This window comes from Leopardus geoffroyi, chromosome A2 (assembly GCF_018350155.1).
Source record: "Leopardus geoffroyi isolate Oge1 chromosome A2, O.geoffroyi_Oge1_pat1.0, whole genome shotgun sequence".
Classification (NCBI taxonomy): Eukaryota; Metazoa; Chordata; class Mammalia; order Carnivora; family Felidae; genus Leopardus; species Leopardus geoffroyi.
The window spans coordinates 9,943,686-9,957,471 of NC_059331.1; the positions used below are offsets into that span (position 1 = coordinate 9,943,686).

At 48.4% G+C, this 13,786-nt stretch overlaps 1 protein-coding gene across 1 annotated transcript; it reads left to right on the plus strand.

The window, feature by feature from the left end:
- Positions 1 to 10,711: 10,711 nt before the first annotated feature.
- Positions 10,712 to 13,676, plus strand: RLN3 (relaxin 3). The gene is made up of 2 exons (XM_045492227.1): positions 10,712 to 11,389; positions 12,883 to 13,676. The coding sequence occupies exons 1-2, from the start codon at positions 10,839 to 10,841 to the stop codon at positions 13,106 to 13,108; spliced, it is 777 nt and encodes a 258-aa protein (XP_045348183.1). The 5' UTR covers positions 10,712 to 10,838; the 3' UTR covers positions 13,109 to 13,676.
- Positions 13,677 to 13,786: the final 110 nt, after the last annotated feature.

Sequence of the window (13,786 nt, forward strand, 5' to 3'; positions counted from 1 at the left end):
TTAAGCCAGTCATCGGGTCTCTGTTAAACCAAGGGAACCGCGCCTCGGTGGTTCTGTTCCAAATTTTTATATTCATTGAAAGTTTTGCACCGGGTGAGCATACTCACTGAGGTGGGTCACTGGAGGCAACGTACATGTCCATCTTTCTAGCAAGATGAACTAAAAAAGCGGCATGATCCAGACTCCTCAGCCAAGTAGCCCGGCAGCAAAAAGTAGCTTACAAAGTATCGTGCTAATGGGCGTGAAACCCAGACACCATTGCATTTTAAGACCCGGCAACCCTGTTCCTCCCCCAAGCGGCAGGAGAAAGAGATCTCCGTGGAGTTTTGCTAAAAGGGAGAAAAAGAAGAAATTTAAAACTATCTACGAATGTGCCAGCTACTAAGGAGAATCTGACCCTCGGTGCATTGGAATGCAAACAAGACATCCTCCTGTTACGCTGGCAAATCATCATAAAAGCTGGTGCATTTCTGCTTATTATTAAGTGTTATGCTTAGCAGGCTAGTTCTAACTTTTCAAGCCACACAATGGGGTAAGAGAAAAAAAAATATCGTAAATGTGTGAATACTATGCAGATATATCCATGGATAAAATGGAATCTAGTGTCAGAGGACACCCAGTCCAACAGGTTTGGGGAACTATGTTGCAAGCAGGGTTTTGATGAGTTAAGGTGATCTTGGGAAAATATTGTTGAAGGTATTGCATCATCGAGCCGAAGGAAAAGTTGGGGGGAAAAAAAAAGGAATGAACTGAGATTTACAAAATAACAGGGGCGCCTGGGTAGCTCAGGCGGTTAAGCATCTGACCTCACTCAGCTCAGGTCATGATCTCACGGTTTGTGGGTTCAAGCCCCGCATCGGGCTCTGTGCTGACAGCTCAGAGCCCGGAGCCTGCTTCGGATTCTGTGTCTCTGTCTCACTCTCCCCTGCTCACGCTCTTTCTCTCTCTCTCTCAAAAATAAATAAACATTAAAAAAAATTAAAATAAATGCAAAATTAAAAAACAAAAATCCGAGATGTGAGGGACGCTTGGGTGGCTCAGCTGGTTAAGCCTCTGACTCTTGATTTCAGCTCAGGTCATGATCTTGAGGTTTGTGAGTTAAAGCCCCACGTAAGGCTCTGTGCTGACCGCACAGAGCCTGCTTGGGATTCTCTCTCTCTCCCTGTCTCTCTGCCCCTCCCCTGCTCTCTCTGGCACATGTCGTCTCTCCCCGCCCCCCCCCCCCCCGCCCAGTCTTTCAAAATAAATAAATAAACTTTTTAAAAAATCTGAGAAGTGATCCCCTAAATACTTGGGCTTTGAGAGAAAATGCTTGGGACACATGCATATCCACATGAACTTGTGTCAACCTATTCCCACCCCCCACCAAGTGGTAAGACAATTTTTGGTGGGGAGAGGCTGAAGGAAATAAGTTAATAACTGCTTTGACTCTCTTAACAAAACTGCAATATATCACTGAGCTAAAAGGGTACAGATGGAAATCTAGTACACAGTCCCATTGTGCCAGTCACAACATACTTGCACACACATACAAAGTGAGCATATAAACATACACAGTGGTACATCCTATTGTTCGAGGTTATTTTTTTTTTTTAATTTTTTTTTTCAACGTTTATTTATTTTTGGGACAGAGAGAGACAGAGCATGAACGGGGGAGGGGCAGAGAGAGAGGGAGACACAGAATCGGAAACAGGCTCCAGGCTCTGAGCCATCAGCCCAGAGCCCGACGCGGGGCTCGAACTCACGGACCGCGAGATCGTGACCTGGCTGAAGTTGGACGCTTAACCGACTGCGCCACCCAGGCGCCCCTCGAGGTTATGTACCTGTTCAGGAACACAGGGCAAATGTCTTAGAGATTCTGGCAGTGGTTTGGGAAGAGCAAGAAATTGGTTATCTGGGATGAAATTACACCAGTGGGCGCTTTGCCTGGACCAGTGAGGGCGTGATAGTGTCTGGGGAGAGATGGGACTGGGTGAGACCTAGGTTCCCTGGCATTTGGGGACCATATAGCAGATTGCAAACGGCTGAGGGCCAATTGGGAGGTGAATGGAGACAGTGAATGTAGGTTAGATGTATTTGGGTCAGGAAGACAGATTTGAAATCTGCACTAATATGGTGGCTGCGGGGGTGGGGGGGGGAGGAAGGGACACCTTTTATTTATTTTTTTAATGTTTTTGAAACATTTATTCGTTTTTGAGAGGGCTCGAGGGCTGGGGGCGGAGCAAGGAGAGGGGGACAGAGGATCTGAAGCGGGCTCTGCACTGACAGCAGAGAGCCCGACGCGGGACTCGAACTCATGAACCGTGAGAGATCATGACCCGAGCAGAAGTTAGACTCTGAACAGACTGAGCCACCCAGTCGCCCCTACCTTCTATTCCTTTTTCTGCCAAATTGCTCTGGCTGGGACTTGCGGTACTGTGTTGAATAAAAGTAGTGGGAACGGGTACCCTTGTCTCATTCCTGTCTTAGAGGAAAAGCTTTCAGTGTTATACTATTATGTCAGTTGTGGGCTTGTCGTACGTGGCCTTTATTACGTCGAACTACGTCTCCTCTATGCCCAGTTTGTTGAGAGTTTCCGTTACGAAAGGATGTTGGATTTTGTCGAATGCTCTTCTGCATCTCTTGTGATGATCATTTATGATTTTTGTCCTTCATTTTGCTAGCGTATTACACTGATTTGCAGATACGGAGCCGTCCTTGCATCCCCGGAATAAATCCCACTTGATCGTGGTGTGTGATCCTTTTAATGTATTGTTGAATTCAGTTTGCTAATATTTTGTTGAGGGTTTTTGCACCTACGTGCATCGGGGATCCTGACTAGTGATTTCCCACATGCTGTCAAAATTAAAAGTAACTTGGGATGCCTGGGTAGCTCAGTCAATGAAGCGCCGGACTCTTGATCTCAGCTCAGGTCATGATCTCACAGTTCATGAGTTCGAGCCTGGCGTCGGGCTCTGCACTGACAGTGCAGCCTTCTTGGGATTCTGTCTCTTCCTTGGCCCCTTCCCCACTCTCTAACACACACCGTCTCTCTCAAAATAAATAAATACCCTTAAAAAAAAATAAAAGTAACTAAAATAAAATACAACGAACAACTTAGTTCCTCATCGCTATTGGACACATTTCAAGCGCTCAGTAGCCAGCTGGTGGCCACCATGGTGGAAAGCACAGATATAGAACACTCCCACCATCATAGAAAGTTCTGTTGGTCTGGGCTGTAAATCAACTCTGAAAAGACATTTCACAGACTCAGGGAAATCTGAATATGTGTTCGGCTTAAGATGATACCGAAGAACGATTGTATATTTGTCAGTGTATAAATATCCTTATTTTCTAGAGATGCATGTTATACGTAGTATTTAGAGACGAAAAATGATGTCCGTCAGGTTGGCTAGGGTGTTTAAAGCACCGCAGAAGACCAGGCGTCCATCAAATTCTCAATAAATGTCAGTGTTCATTAATTTAAAAGTTTGGAGAAACGGCAACCTGGGAGAAAATATTTATCCCCCATCGGATAACCAGATAAGAGATCTGCTTAATATATAAAGAACTCCTAGAAATCAAGAAGAAAAAGATCAACAACCTAAAAAATAACGGGCAACGAAGGTGACCAGAGAGGAAAGAGAAAACTGTAATAGCTCTTGAACACATGGGAGTACGTCCCACTGTACTTATGGAAGGGAAGTGTAAATTTTCTCTATTCCGAGATACCATTTTTCACCTGTTATGCTGGCAAAAATCCAAAGGTTGACACACTCTGTGGGTGAGGCCATAGAGGAGCGGAACACTCATTAATTGCTGGAGGGAGTGTGGATTAATCTATCCCCCAAAGGGGAAATTTGGCAATATCTATAAAAAGCACAAATGCGCATATTGTTCGAGCCAGGAATCTCACTTTGGGGAATTTTTCTACTGATACACTTGCATATGTGCAAAATGACATTTCTACAAGGTTTTTCACTGCAGTGTTAGCTCCAGAACAAACCGATGAAAAATGTCGTCTGTCTCTGGGAGTGAAATTAACTATGGGACATCCACACAGCAGAATACTACCCAGCTGTAGAACAAGGTGTGTGAAGAGAGTTTAGATATGGGGAGATCTCCGGCATTTGTTGTTAAGTGGGGCGGGAGGGGGCGGGGGGAGCAAGGTGTAGCAGAATGTATAAAACGTGCCACCCTGAATTGAAGTTTTGACACATGCTACAACATGGATGAACTTGAAAACGTCGTGCCTGGGGCACCTGGGTGGCTCAGCTGGTCCAGCATCTGACTCTTGATTACAGCTCAGGTCATGGCCTCGTGGTTTGTGAGTTCAAGCCCCACATCAGGCTCTGCACTTGACAGCGTGGAGCCTGCTTGGGATTCTCTGTTTCCCTCTCTCTTTCTCTGCCCCTCCCCTGTTCATGCACACACTCCCTTGTTCTCTCTCTCTCTCAAAAAAAAAAAAAAAAAATTAATTAAAAAAAAAAAAAAGGAAAAGAGGGACGTCTGGGTGGCTCAGTCAGTTAAGGTTCCAACTCTTGATTTCCGCTCAAGACAATGATCTCACGGTTTGTGAGTTCGAGCCCCGCATCAGGCTCTGCGCTGTGTCAGCTCGGAGCCTGCTTGGAAGTCTCTCTCCCTCTCTCTGTGCCCCTACCCACCCCCTCTCTTTCCCAAAATAAAGAAATAGACTTAAAAATTAAAGAAAAGAAAAGAAAACATTGTGCCAAGTTCAAGAAGCCAGACACAAAACGACAAACGTCATAGGAGTTTACTCACACGAGGTACCTGGAATGGGCAAATCCATAGAGACAAAAAGGGGGAATGATGGGAGCCTGAGTGGAAGGGGGGAAGTGAGAGATTAGTGTTTCATGGGGACAGAGTTTCAGTTTGGGAAAATGAAAGGGTTCTGAAGAGGAGCGCCTGGGTGGCTCAGTGGGTTAAGCGTCAGACTCTTTTTTTTTTTTTTTTTTAATTTTTTTTTCAACGTTTATTTATGTTTGGGACAGAGAGAGACAGAGCATGAAAGGGGGAGGGGCAGAGAGAGAGGGAGACACAGAATCTGAAACAGGCTCCAGGCTCTGAGCCATCAGCCCAGAGCCCGACGCGGGGCTCGAACTCATGGACCGCGAGATCGCGACCTGGCTGAAGTCGGACGCTTAACCAACTGCGCCACCCAGGCGCCCCAACGTCAGACTCTTGATACCGGCTCAGGTCGTGATCTCAGGGTTCAGGGGACTGAGCCCCAGGTCGGGTTCTGTGCTGACATCGTGGAGTCTGCTTGGAATTCTCCCTCTCTTTTTTTCTGTCTCTGTCTCTCGGCCCCTCCCCTATTGTGCACGTGTGTGCATGCTCCCTCGCTCTCTCTCAAAATAAATAAATTTTAAAAATAAATTTTAAAAACATAGGGGTGCTAAAGATGCATAGTGGGGATGGCTGTACAACAATGCGACGTATTTAATGCTGCTGAACAGGACACTTAAAATGGTTAAAATGACATACTGTATGTTATGTATATTTTACCACAATAAACAATTAAAAACATTTTTTTAATGTTTGTTTATTTTTGAGAGCGAGTCAGGGAGGAGCAGAGAGAGAGGGAGACACAGAATCCGAAGCAGGCTCCAAGCTGTCCGCACAGAGCCCGACGCGGGGCTCAAACCCACGAACCGCGAGATCATGACCTCAACCGAAGCCGGATGCTTAACTGACTGAGCCACCCAGGCGCCTCACCACAATTAAACAATTTTAAATGCTACCTTTCATGTGTGTATGTGGGGGGGGGGGGGAGGATAAGAACCTATATTCACATGTTTGTACAGGTGCACAGAAATTCTGGAAAGATACTCAGGAGATTAAGAGCAGTGAGTTACCTGTAGGGGAAAGTGGGGGCTGAGATTGGGAGGGAGATACTGCAGCTGATCTTACGCTTTTTATTTCCTGATGCACCAGGCTGTACCGACCATCCAGAAATAGGATTAGTTAAGTTTGGAGAGAGTGGTTTTATTTAGGATTGGTAAACTTTGGGTGCATTTGTATGCTGACCAAAAATAATAATGGTAATGAAAATAACAATGATATTGGTAGCAGGCGGGCTTTCCTAATTCTTACGTATTCGTTTCCTGTGGCTGCTTTGATAGTTGCCACAAACTGGGGGGCTTACAAAAGCAGAAATGTATTCTCTCACAGTTCTAGAGGCCAGAAGGCTGAGATCAAGGTCCGCAAGGCCATGCTCCCTCCAAAGACTCTGGGGGAAGGTCCTCCCGTGTCTCTTCCAGCTTCTGGTGGCTCCAGACATGACTTGGTTTCTTCGTGTATATCACTCTAACCTCTGCCTCTGTCTTCACATGGCCTTATCTCCCCTGTGTCATTGGGTCTAGGGTCCAACGGGATAATCCAGGACCATCTCATCTCAAGGGCCTTAATTACGTATGCAAAGACCCTTTCCGCAAATAATATCAGGTTCAGAGTTCCGGAGGGTTAGGACGCGGGGAGGTACCTTGGTGCAGGGTCACACCCAACCCACCGCACTTACCGTGTGCTGTGCGTGATGCTCAGCACTTTACAGAATTTCACCCAAGTCCCCAGACAGCCCCAGGAAGGAAATAGGCCTATTTTTTTAATTTTCTTTCTTTTTTTTTTTTTTTTTAATGTTTATTCATTTTAGAGAGAGAGTGTGTGAACGGGGGAGTCACAGAGAGAATGGGGGACCGCTGTCAGCACAGAGCCCGACGTGGGGCTCAAACTCGTGAACCGCGAGATCATGACTCGAGCTGAAGTCAGAGGCTCAACCGACTGAGCCACCCAGGCGCCCCAGGAAATATGATAATTAACTCCGTCTTCCCAATGAATTCAGAGAGGTGTAAGGCCTTTCTCAAGTTCACAGAGGAACTGGAATTTGAATGCAGCTATATTGGGCTCAAAACTCTGACTCTGTGTGAAGCACAAAAGAGCCTTCTGGTTATGGGCCAGGCAGTCAAACTCAGACAGACAGCAATTATTTCCCAGCGAGTTTGTTCTTTGCCAGCCCTTGAGCCAGGCACTGGGGATATGGAGAAAAGGGCAGAAGGGTACGTCCCTGGAGAGTCGCTGGGAGGAGAGGAGGTGGGGGGAGCATTTTATTCATCAGCCCTTTCAAAGCAGTACAATCAGATATGACTCCCGCCTCCTGGAGCATTGCCTGGGCCCAAGACACCACAGGGGGCAACAGAGGCCAGGAGTTTGTCATGAAGAAAAGGACAAAGGGATAAAGTTCGGATCCAAAGAGAATGTGTCAAGTAGAAATAACAGAAGTACACAGCGCTTGCCCGCCGGCCCTGGGATGTTTTAAGATGCGCGCATTGAATCTTCCTTGTTTTACAGGTGAGAAAACCAAGGTACAGAGAGGTTAAATGCCTTCCTTGCCTACTAGGGTCACACAGCAGGAAAGAGGCAAGGGTGGGATTCCAACGCAGCTCAGCCCATCATGGGAGCCCCTAGTATTGCTTATTTAAATCGAGGTGAAATTGACGTAACACAAAACTATGTTAAAGTGAACAATTCAGCGGCAGATAGGATAGTCACAATGTTCTGCGACCACTACCTCTGTGCAAAACATTTTCACCCCCGCAAAGGGATACCCAGTAGTGATCACTCCCCATTCTGTCCTCCTCCCAGCCCCTGGCAACCCACTAGTCCGCTTTCTGTCTCCAGGGATGTGCTTATTTTGGGTATTTCAGATCAACGCAATCCTATAATATGTGACCTTTTGGGTCTGGCTTCTTTCACTCGCTGTAATGTTTTCAAGGTTCAACCACGCTGTAACGTGTATCCGAACCTCGTTTCTTTTTATGACCGAATAATATTCCATTGTATGGATCTACCACATTTTGTCTATCCATACATCTGTTGACGGGTTGTTCCTGCTGTTTGTGTGAATAGTGCTATCAACAAACATGTACATGTAACACCGAAATGGTTAATTTTACCTGTATGAATTTTACCCAGTATTTTAAAAAAAATGAATGCCGGACGCCTGGGGGGCTTGGTCAGTTACGCGTCTGACTTTGGCTCAGGCCATGATCTCACAGTTTGTGGGTTTGAGCCCCGCGTCGGGCTCTGTGCTGACAGCTCGGAGCCTGGAGCCTGCTTCGGATTCTGTATCTCCCTCGCCCTCTGCCCCTCCCCTGCTCTCTCTCTCTCTCTTTCTCTCTCCCAAAAATAAACATTAAAAAATTAAAATAAATCAATAAAAATTAAAAAAGGAAGACTCTCAGCTGAGAGGACCTAGAAGCAATGACATACCCGTCCCACCCCCACCCCCAATAGTGATGGACACACCCAGTGCCCAGGTCTTGACTTCCCATTGCGATACTCCAATAAAAGGGAATCCTGACTCCTTAGGAAAGCGTCTGATTCTAGGACTGGGGCAGGGAAAACACGAGGCAAGCCCCACGTTTCTTGTGGTGCCAGGAAATAAGAAGTGCTAAAAAAACAAAAACAAACCAACAAAAAATACGGAGTCACGGCGAAAGGACAGCACCTGAAATAAAATGCTTAGAGCAGGAGCCAACTGAAAGAGCTCCCAATGGCCACAGCTGGAACAGTTTGAGGAACAAAATAAATAACAATAGTGTCAGGTTACAACCCAAAGACTGAAATAACCGTTCACGAGTCCATATTGGTATAAATAAATGATTGAATGAACAAATAACTGGAGACAGAACAACTCTTCCTCCAGAATTCCAAATAATAAGTGATAGTAAATGTGGAAGGGATGAGGTACGTGGAAAATTACTAATCAACAAACACCACAGTAACACTTCTATGCACACAATCTACCCAGAATGCTAGCACGAGTGGGTAAACTGGGAAACAAGATCTTTGCAGAGCCTCGAAGTGTTTCATCCAAAGCGTATCTCAGCTACTGTATTGTAAAAAAATTTTTTTTAACGTTTATTCATGTTTGAGAGACAGAGCATGAGTGGGGGAGGGGCAGAGAGAGAGGGGGAGACACAGAATCCGAAGCAGGCTCCAGGCTCTGAGCTGCCAGCACAGAGCCTGATGCGGGGCTTGAACCCACGAACCACGAGATCATGACCCGAGCTGAAGTCGGCGCGTAACCAACCAAGCCACCCAGGCGCCCCTCAACTACTGTACTTTTGACGTATGTCCACAAATCCTTCCAAATTCGCCCTTCCCAAAAGGTGGAGCTTCGTTCCTCTATCTTGGGGGGTGGTTGGAAGGGGTGTTTCTGGGCCCGAGTCATAGTTACGCAGTATGTTTGGTCTGTGAAAATTCTTCCGGGTGTCCACGAATGATCTGTGTGCTCTTCCTTAAGTGTGTCATACTTTGATCACAAGTTCAATTGATGGGGCTCCTGGGTGGCTCAGTTGGTTGAGCGTGGGACTCTTGGTTTTGGCTGAGGTCATGATCCCAGGGTCATGGGGGCTAGCCCCATGTTGGGTTCCGTGCTGAGCATAAAGCTTGCTTGAGATTCTCCCTCTCCCTCTGCACCTCTCCCCACCTCCTGTTCTCTCTCCCTCTAAAATAAAAAATAATAAAGAAGGCAAGAGAAATGCACAAGGAAAGAAGGAAACAGAACTATCTGTCCCAGAAATGCACGTTGGAGTTAGAATCGCAACAAAATACAAAGAAGCGACAACTAAAGCTACCCCTAGGGGGTGGGAGGGCCTGTGACAGGATTATGCAGCGGGGGATGTCTATGCTGCTGGCACAGTCCCATTTCCTGACCTGAGCGGTAACAACATGGGTGTCTTGTTTATGATTCTTTCAACTGCACGTTCTGGCCGAGTCAGCTGACACTCGCTTGTGAGACCTGATGGTTGACGCTTCAGGACTCTGCTGACCACGCAGACGTCATATTGGTAGCTTGAAATTGGCCGGAAACCAACAGCTGCTACAAACCAGGGTCTTTTTAATTTCTTTCTTTCTTTTTTTTTTTTTTTCTTTCTTCTGGAGAACTCATTGGTAAACGCTCCCCAGCACATCCCAGTTTCTTGATGTATGTTATCTTAATTAAACATTTTAAAGTTATTTTTTAATGGTGGTAAAATACGCATAAAATTGATCATCTTCGTCGCTTTTACGTGTCCAGTTCATCTGTCTCCAGCGCTCTTTTCACCTTGCAAAACTGCAACCCTCTACCCATAATATATTCTTTGTGATCTTTAAGATTTTCCCTTGGAGAGCATGGATTTTGGAGTCAGGTGGCTCTGCTTGAATCCCCATCCCCGCCCCCACTTACTAGCCAAGCTTGGGCCCCTTCTGTCACCACTCTGTGCCTCAGTTTCCTTATCTGTAATATGGGCATAATCTTAGTCCTAATCTCATAGTCCAGTGGGTCTCAATAGTGTGGTTTCTGGGGTGCCTTGGGTGACAGCCGGTTGAGCAGCCGACTCTTGATTTTGGCTCAGGTCACGGTCTCACATTCGTGAGTTTGAGCCCTTCATCGGGTTCTGCGGTCACAGCGAGGAGCCTGCGACAGATCCTCTGTCTCCTTCTCTCTGCCCCTTCCCATCCCCTTTCTCAAAAATAAATAAATGTAAAAAAAAAAAAAAAAAAAAGAAAGAAAGAAAAGTGCCGTTTCTGGAGCAACGTAGCAACAGCACGGCCTGGAGATTTGTTGCAAATGCAGATTCTCAGATGCTCTGTAAATAGGGCCCGGGAATCTGTGTTTTAATGAGCCCTCTGGGAGATACTGAGGCTTGCTCAAATTTGAGAACCATTATCATAGGTCACTGGGAGGATGAAACAGATGCAAAATACTTAGAGCAGTGCCTGGCCTTGTAGCTTAGCCCACACTGCGGAAGCAGAAATGCTCATTATCATTGTTATTCTAGAGGAGATCCAGCCCTATGCGGGGGTTGTATCTGGCTGTGCCCTCTCTTCGGGTCTGGTGGGGTCTGGGTCCCCGGTCTCTGCTGAATCGAGACCTTCTCGCCCTTCTAGATGAAGATGACAGTGAGCTGGAGCACGTCACTCCGTCCCTGGTTAAAGGTTATCACTTGCTCCTGGAAACGGGAAAGGTCGGGGTTGGGGGGGGCATGCCAGCCTCCCCTCTGCTGGAGGAGATAAAGGAGGTCACTTGCCTTCTCCGTGACAGGTGGGGGGAACCCGGGGTGTATAAATGGGGGGCCAGGAGGCAGCAGAGACACAGACTCCCAGGGAGGTTGCGTCGCTGTGCCCCAGCGTCCCAGGTGTTCCTGTCCAGCATGGCCAAGTGCTCGCTGCTGCTGCTGCTGGCCGTGTGGGTGCTGGCTGGGGAGCTGTGGCTGAGCACCGAGGCCCGGACATCACCCTACGGAGTGAAGCTTTGCGGCCGGGAATTCATCCGGGCCGTCATCTTCACCTGCGGGGGCTCCCGATGGAGGCGGTCAGACATCCTGGCCCATGAAGCTACGGGTGAGGCTGGGGGGGGTGCGGCTGGTGGGGGGGCAGTGTGGCGGGGAGGGGTGGACAATGGATGGGACATGGGATGGTCCAAGGAGCCAGGGATGGAGATGAGATGAAGGGCCGGGGCAGGAGAGTCCCTGTCCTATGATGTACAGCCGGGGAAACTGGCCCAGGCCTCAGAGCTGTGCCGAGGCAGGGAGGAGCCAGTTAGCAGACCTGCGGAGTCGTGAGAGAACTGGCGGCTGTTTTTGGAGCACCTGCTGTGTATGAGCCTGTCCTTAAGGATGGGGGGTCGGGTGGGAGATGGGACGCCATTGAGAAACTGACACTGAACCGCTTTTCAACCCTCTGCGGAAGGTAGTGTGAGGGGTGTGGTGTATACAAGGCCAGATTTTGCCACCTAGCTGGTGACCCTCCTGGCAAGTTGCTTACCCTCTCTGAGCCTCCTTATCTGCAAATGAGAGGCACAGTCCCTGAATCTCCCAGGATGGCTAAGTGGCAACACTGAGTCAAAGCAGATCAGGACGGTGGGCAGGGGGCTCAGTCTGGGCTCAAGCGGGGGGCATGGGGCCTGGTTTCATGAAGGGCAGGAGCCTGGCGAAAAAATTAAACAAAAGTTTTCATGATGGTGATGATATAAAGGTGGTCTTGGAAGACACGCTGCCTGGGTTCAAGTAGGAGACCTACAACTTAATGGCTGCGTGTTCTTGTGCAAGTTGGTTTACGAAACCGTGCCTCAGTGTTCTCCTCTGGCAAATGGGCATGGTAATAGGTGCCCCCACCTCATGGGGTTGTCATTGTGAGGAATAAAGGAGTTAGCCCACTAAATCCTTTAAAACAGTGTTTGGCAGAGGGTGCCTGGGCGGCTCAGTCGGTTAAGTGTATGACTTCAGCTCAGGTCACGATCTCACAGTTTGTGAGTTCGAGCCCCACATCGGGTGCTCTGTTGTCGGTACAGAGCCCACTTTGGATCCTCTGTCTTTCTCTCTGCCCTTCCCCTGCTTTTTCTTTCTCTCTCTGTCCGTGAAAACTAAATAAACATTAAAAAAAACCAACAACAACACAGTGGCTGGCACATGGTAAGTATATGGTGAGTGCTTCTCGTGTGCCAGACTCTGTTCTAAGCTTTTCCATGGGTATTAATTCTGTCATCTACTCCACGTAAAACCCTAGAAGGTAGGCATTATTATTATCCCCACTTTGCACACAAGGAAACCAAGGGTCGGAGAAGTACATTCATGTGCTCCAGAGTATAACTCAGAGAGGCTCCCAAACACATGTTCTTAACCATCAGGTCCTCAATGAATAAAGAGTAGGAGAAAAGAAATGACAAGAGAGGACAGTCAAGCTCTGTGAGGTTGAATAATCTGCCTGTCAAAACTGGAAGGTAGGCCTGAATGGGATAAAACTTTTGACCATGAAGCTGCATCACAAGAATAGAAGTAGCTGAGACAGCCTCTGGGTGTGATCGCAGCTGAGCCCCAAGCACTAACTCTTTTCATCCTTCACCTTCCCAGACACAGACTCTGACACAGACAGCGAGCTGGATGGGGCAGTAGCCTCCAGCGAGTGGCTGGCCCTGACCAAGTACCCCCGGGCTTTGTATGCAGACCGACCTGGCTGGCAGGGAACTCCAGGGGCTCTGCGCGCTGTCCGTGATGTCCTGGATGGCCTCTCCAGCAACTGCTGCAAGTGGGGGTGCAGTAAGAGTGAAATCAGCAGCCTCTGCTAGACCAGCCACCGGGTGGCCAGGGGCCCAGGGGCCAGCTGGGCACCTGACTCTGGCCCCTCATGCGTTCATTCATCCGCAACTCAGGGGTCAGGCACTGTGCACTTGGACACGCCCCCCCCCCATGACCCTGACCTTTGACCAGCCTCTCCTAAACCGGAGCAAACTTCCCCTACCTGGCCAAATGGGAACCTCTGATCCTGACCCCTGACCTCTCCTTAGGTCATATCATGCCTTTGCCTGGCCTATACTGTTCCCTGCCACAGTGGCGCCCCTATTGTACTGAAACCGGCCACGCTGAGACCTTTGCCCAAACTGCGATTCTCTCTTGCCCCAACTGTGGCCACTCTTCCAAATTACGCCCCGGCTCCATTCCAGCCTTTGCTCGTTGCCTTCTCCCTGCCTTCCAGCCCCTCCTCCTCCAACCCCACCGGCTGGGGTTCTAGAGCTGTGGACCCTAGAATAATGGTGGGGACCCCTGGGCTCCCTTCACCCATCCTGGGGTGGGAGGCTCGGTGGGGGGGACCGATCGGAACCTTCTTCGACCCCAATAATAAAAGTTCCAAAGGACTTTGCGGCGTGTGCGTTGTTGCGGGGTGGGGAGGGCACGGGTTTCACACGAGCTCGGCGAGGCGCTCAGCACCCGGCAGACGCCCCAGGCCGTTTTCCCCTCCCTCTCGA

Coding starts and splice junctions, on each gene's coding strand:
- RLN3 (XM_045492227.1), top strand. CDS start 10,839: ATGCGGGGGTTGTATCTGGCTGTGCCCTCTCTTCGGGTCTGGTGGGGT. Junction 11,390..12,882: donor GCCCATGAAGCTACGGGTGA/GGCTGGGGGGGG, acceptor CTTTTCATCCTT/CACCTTCCCAGACACAGACT.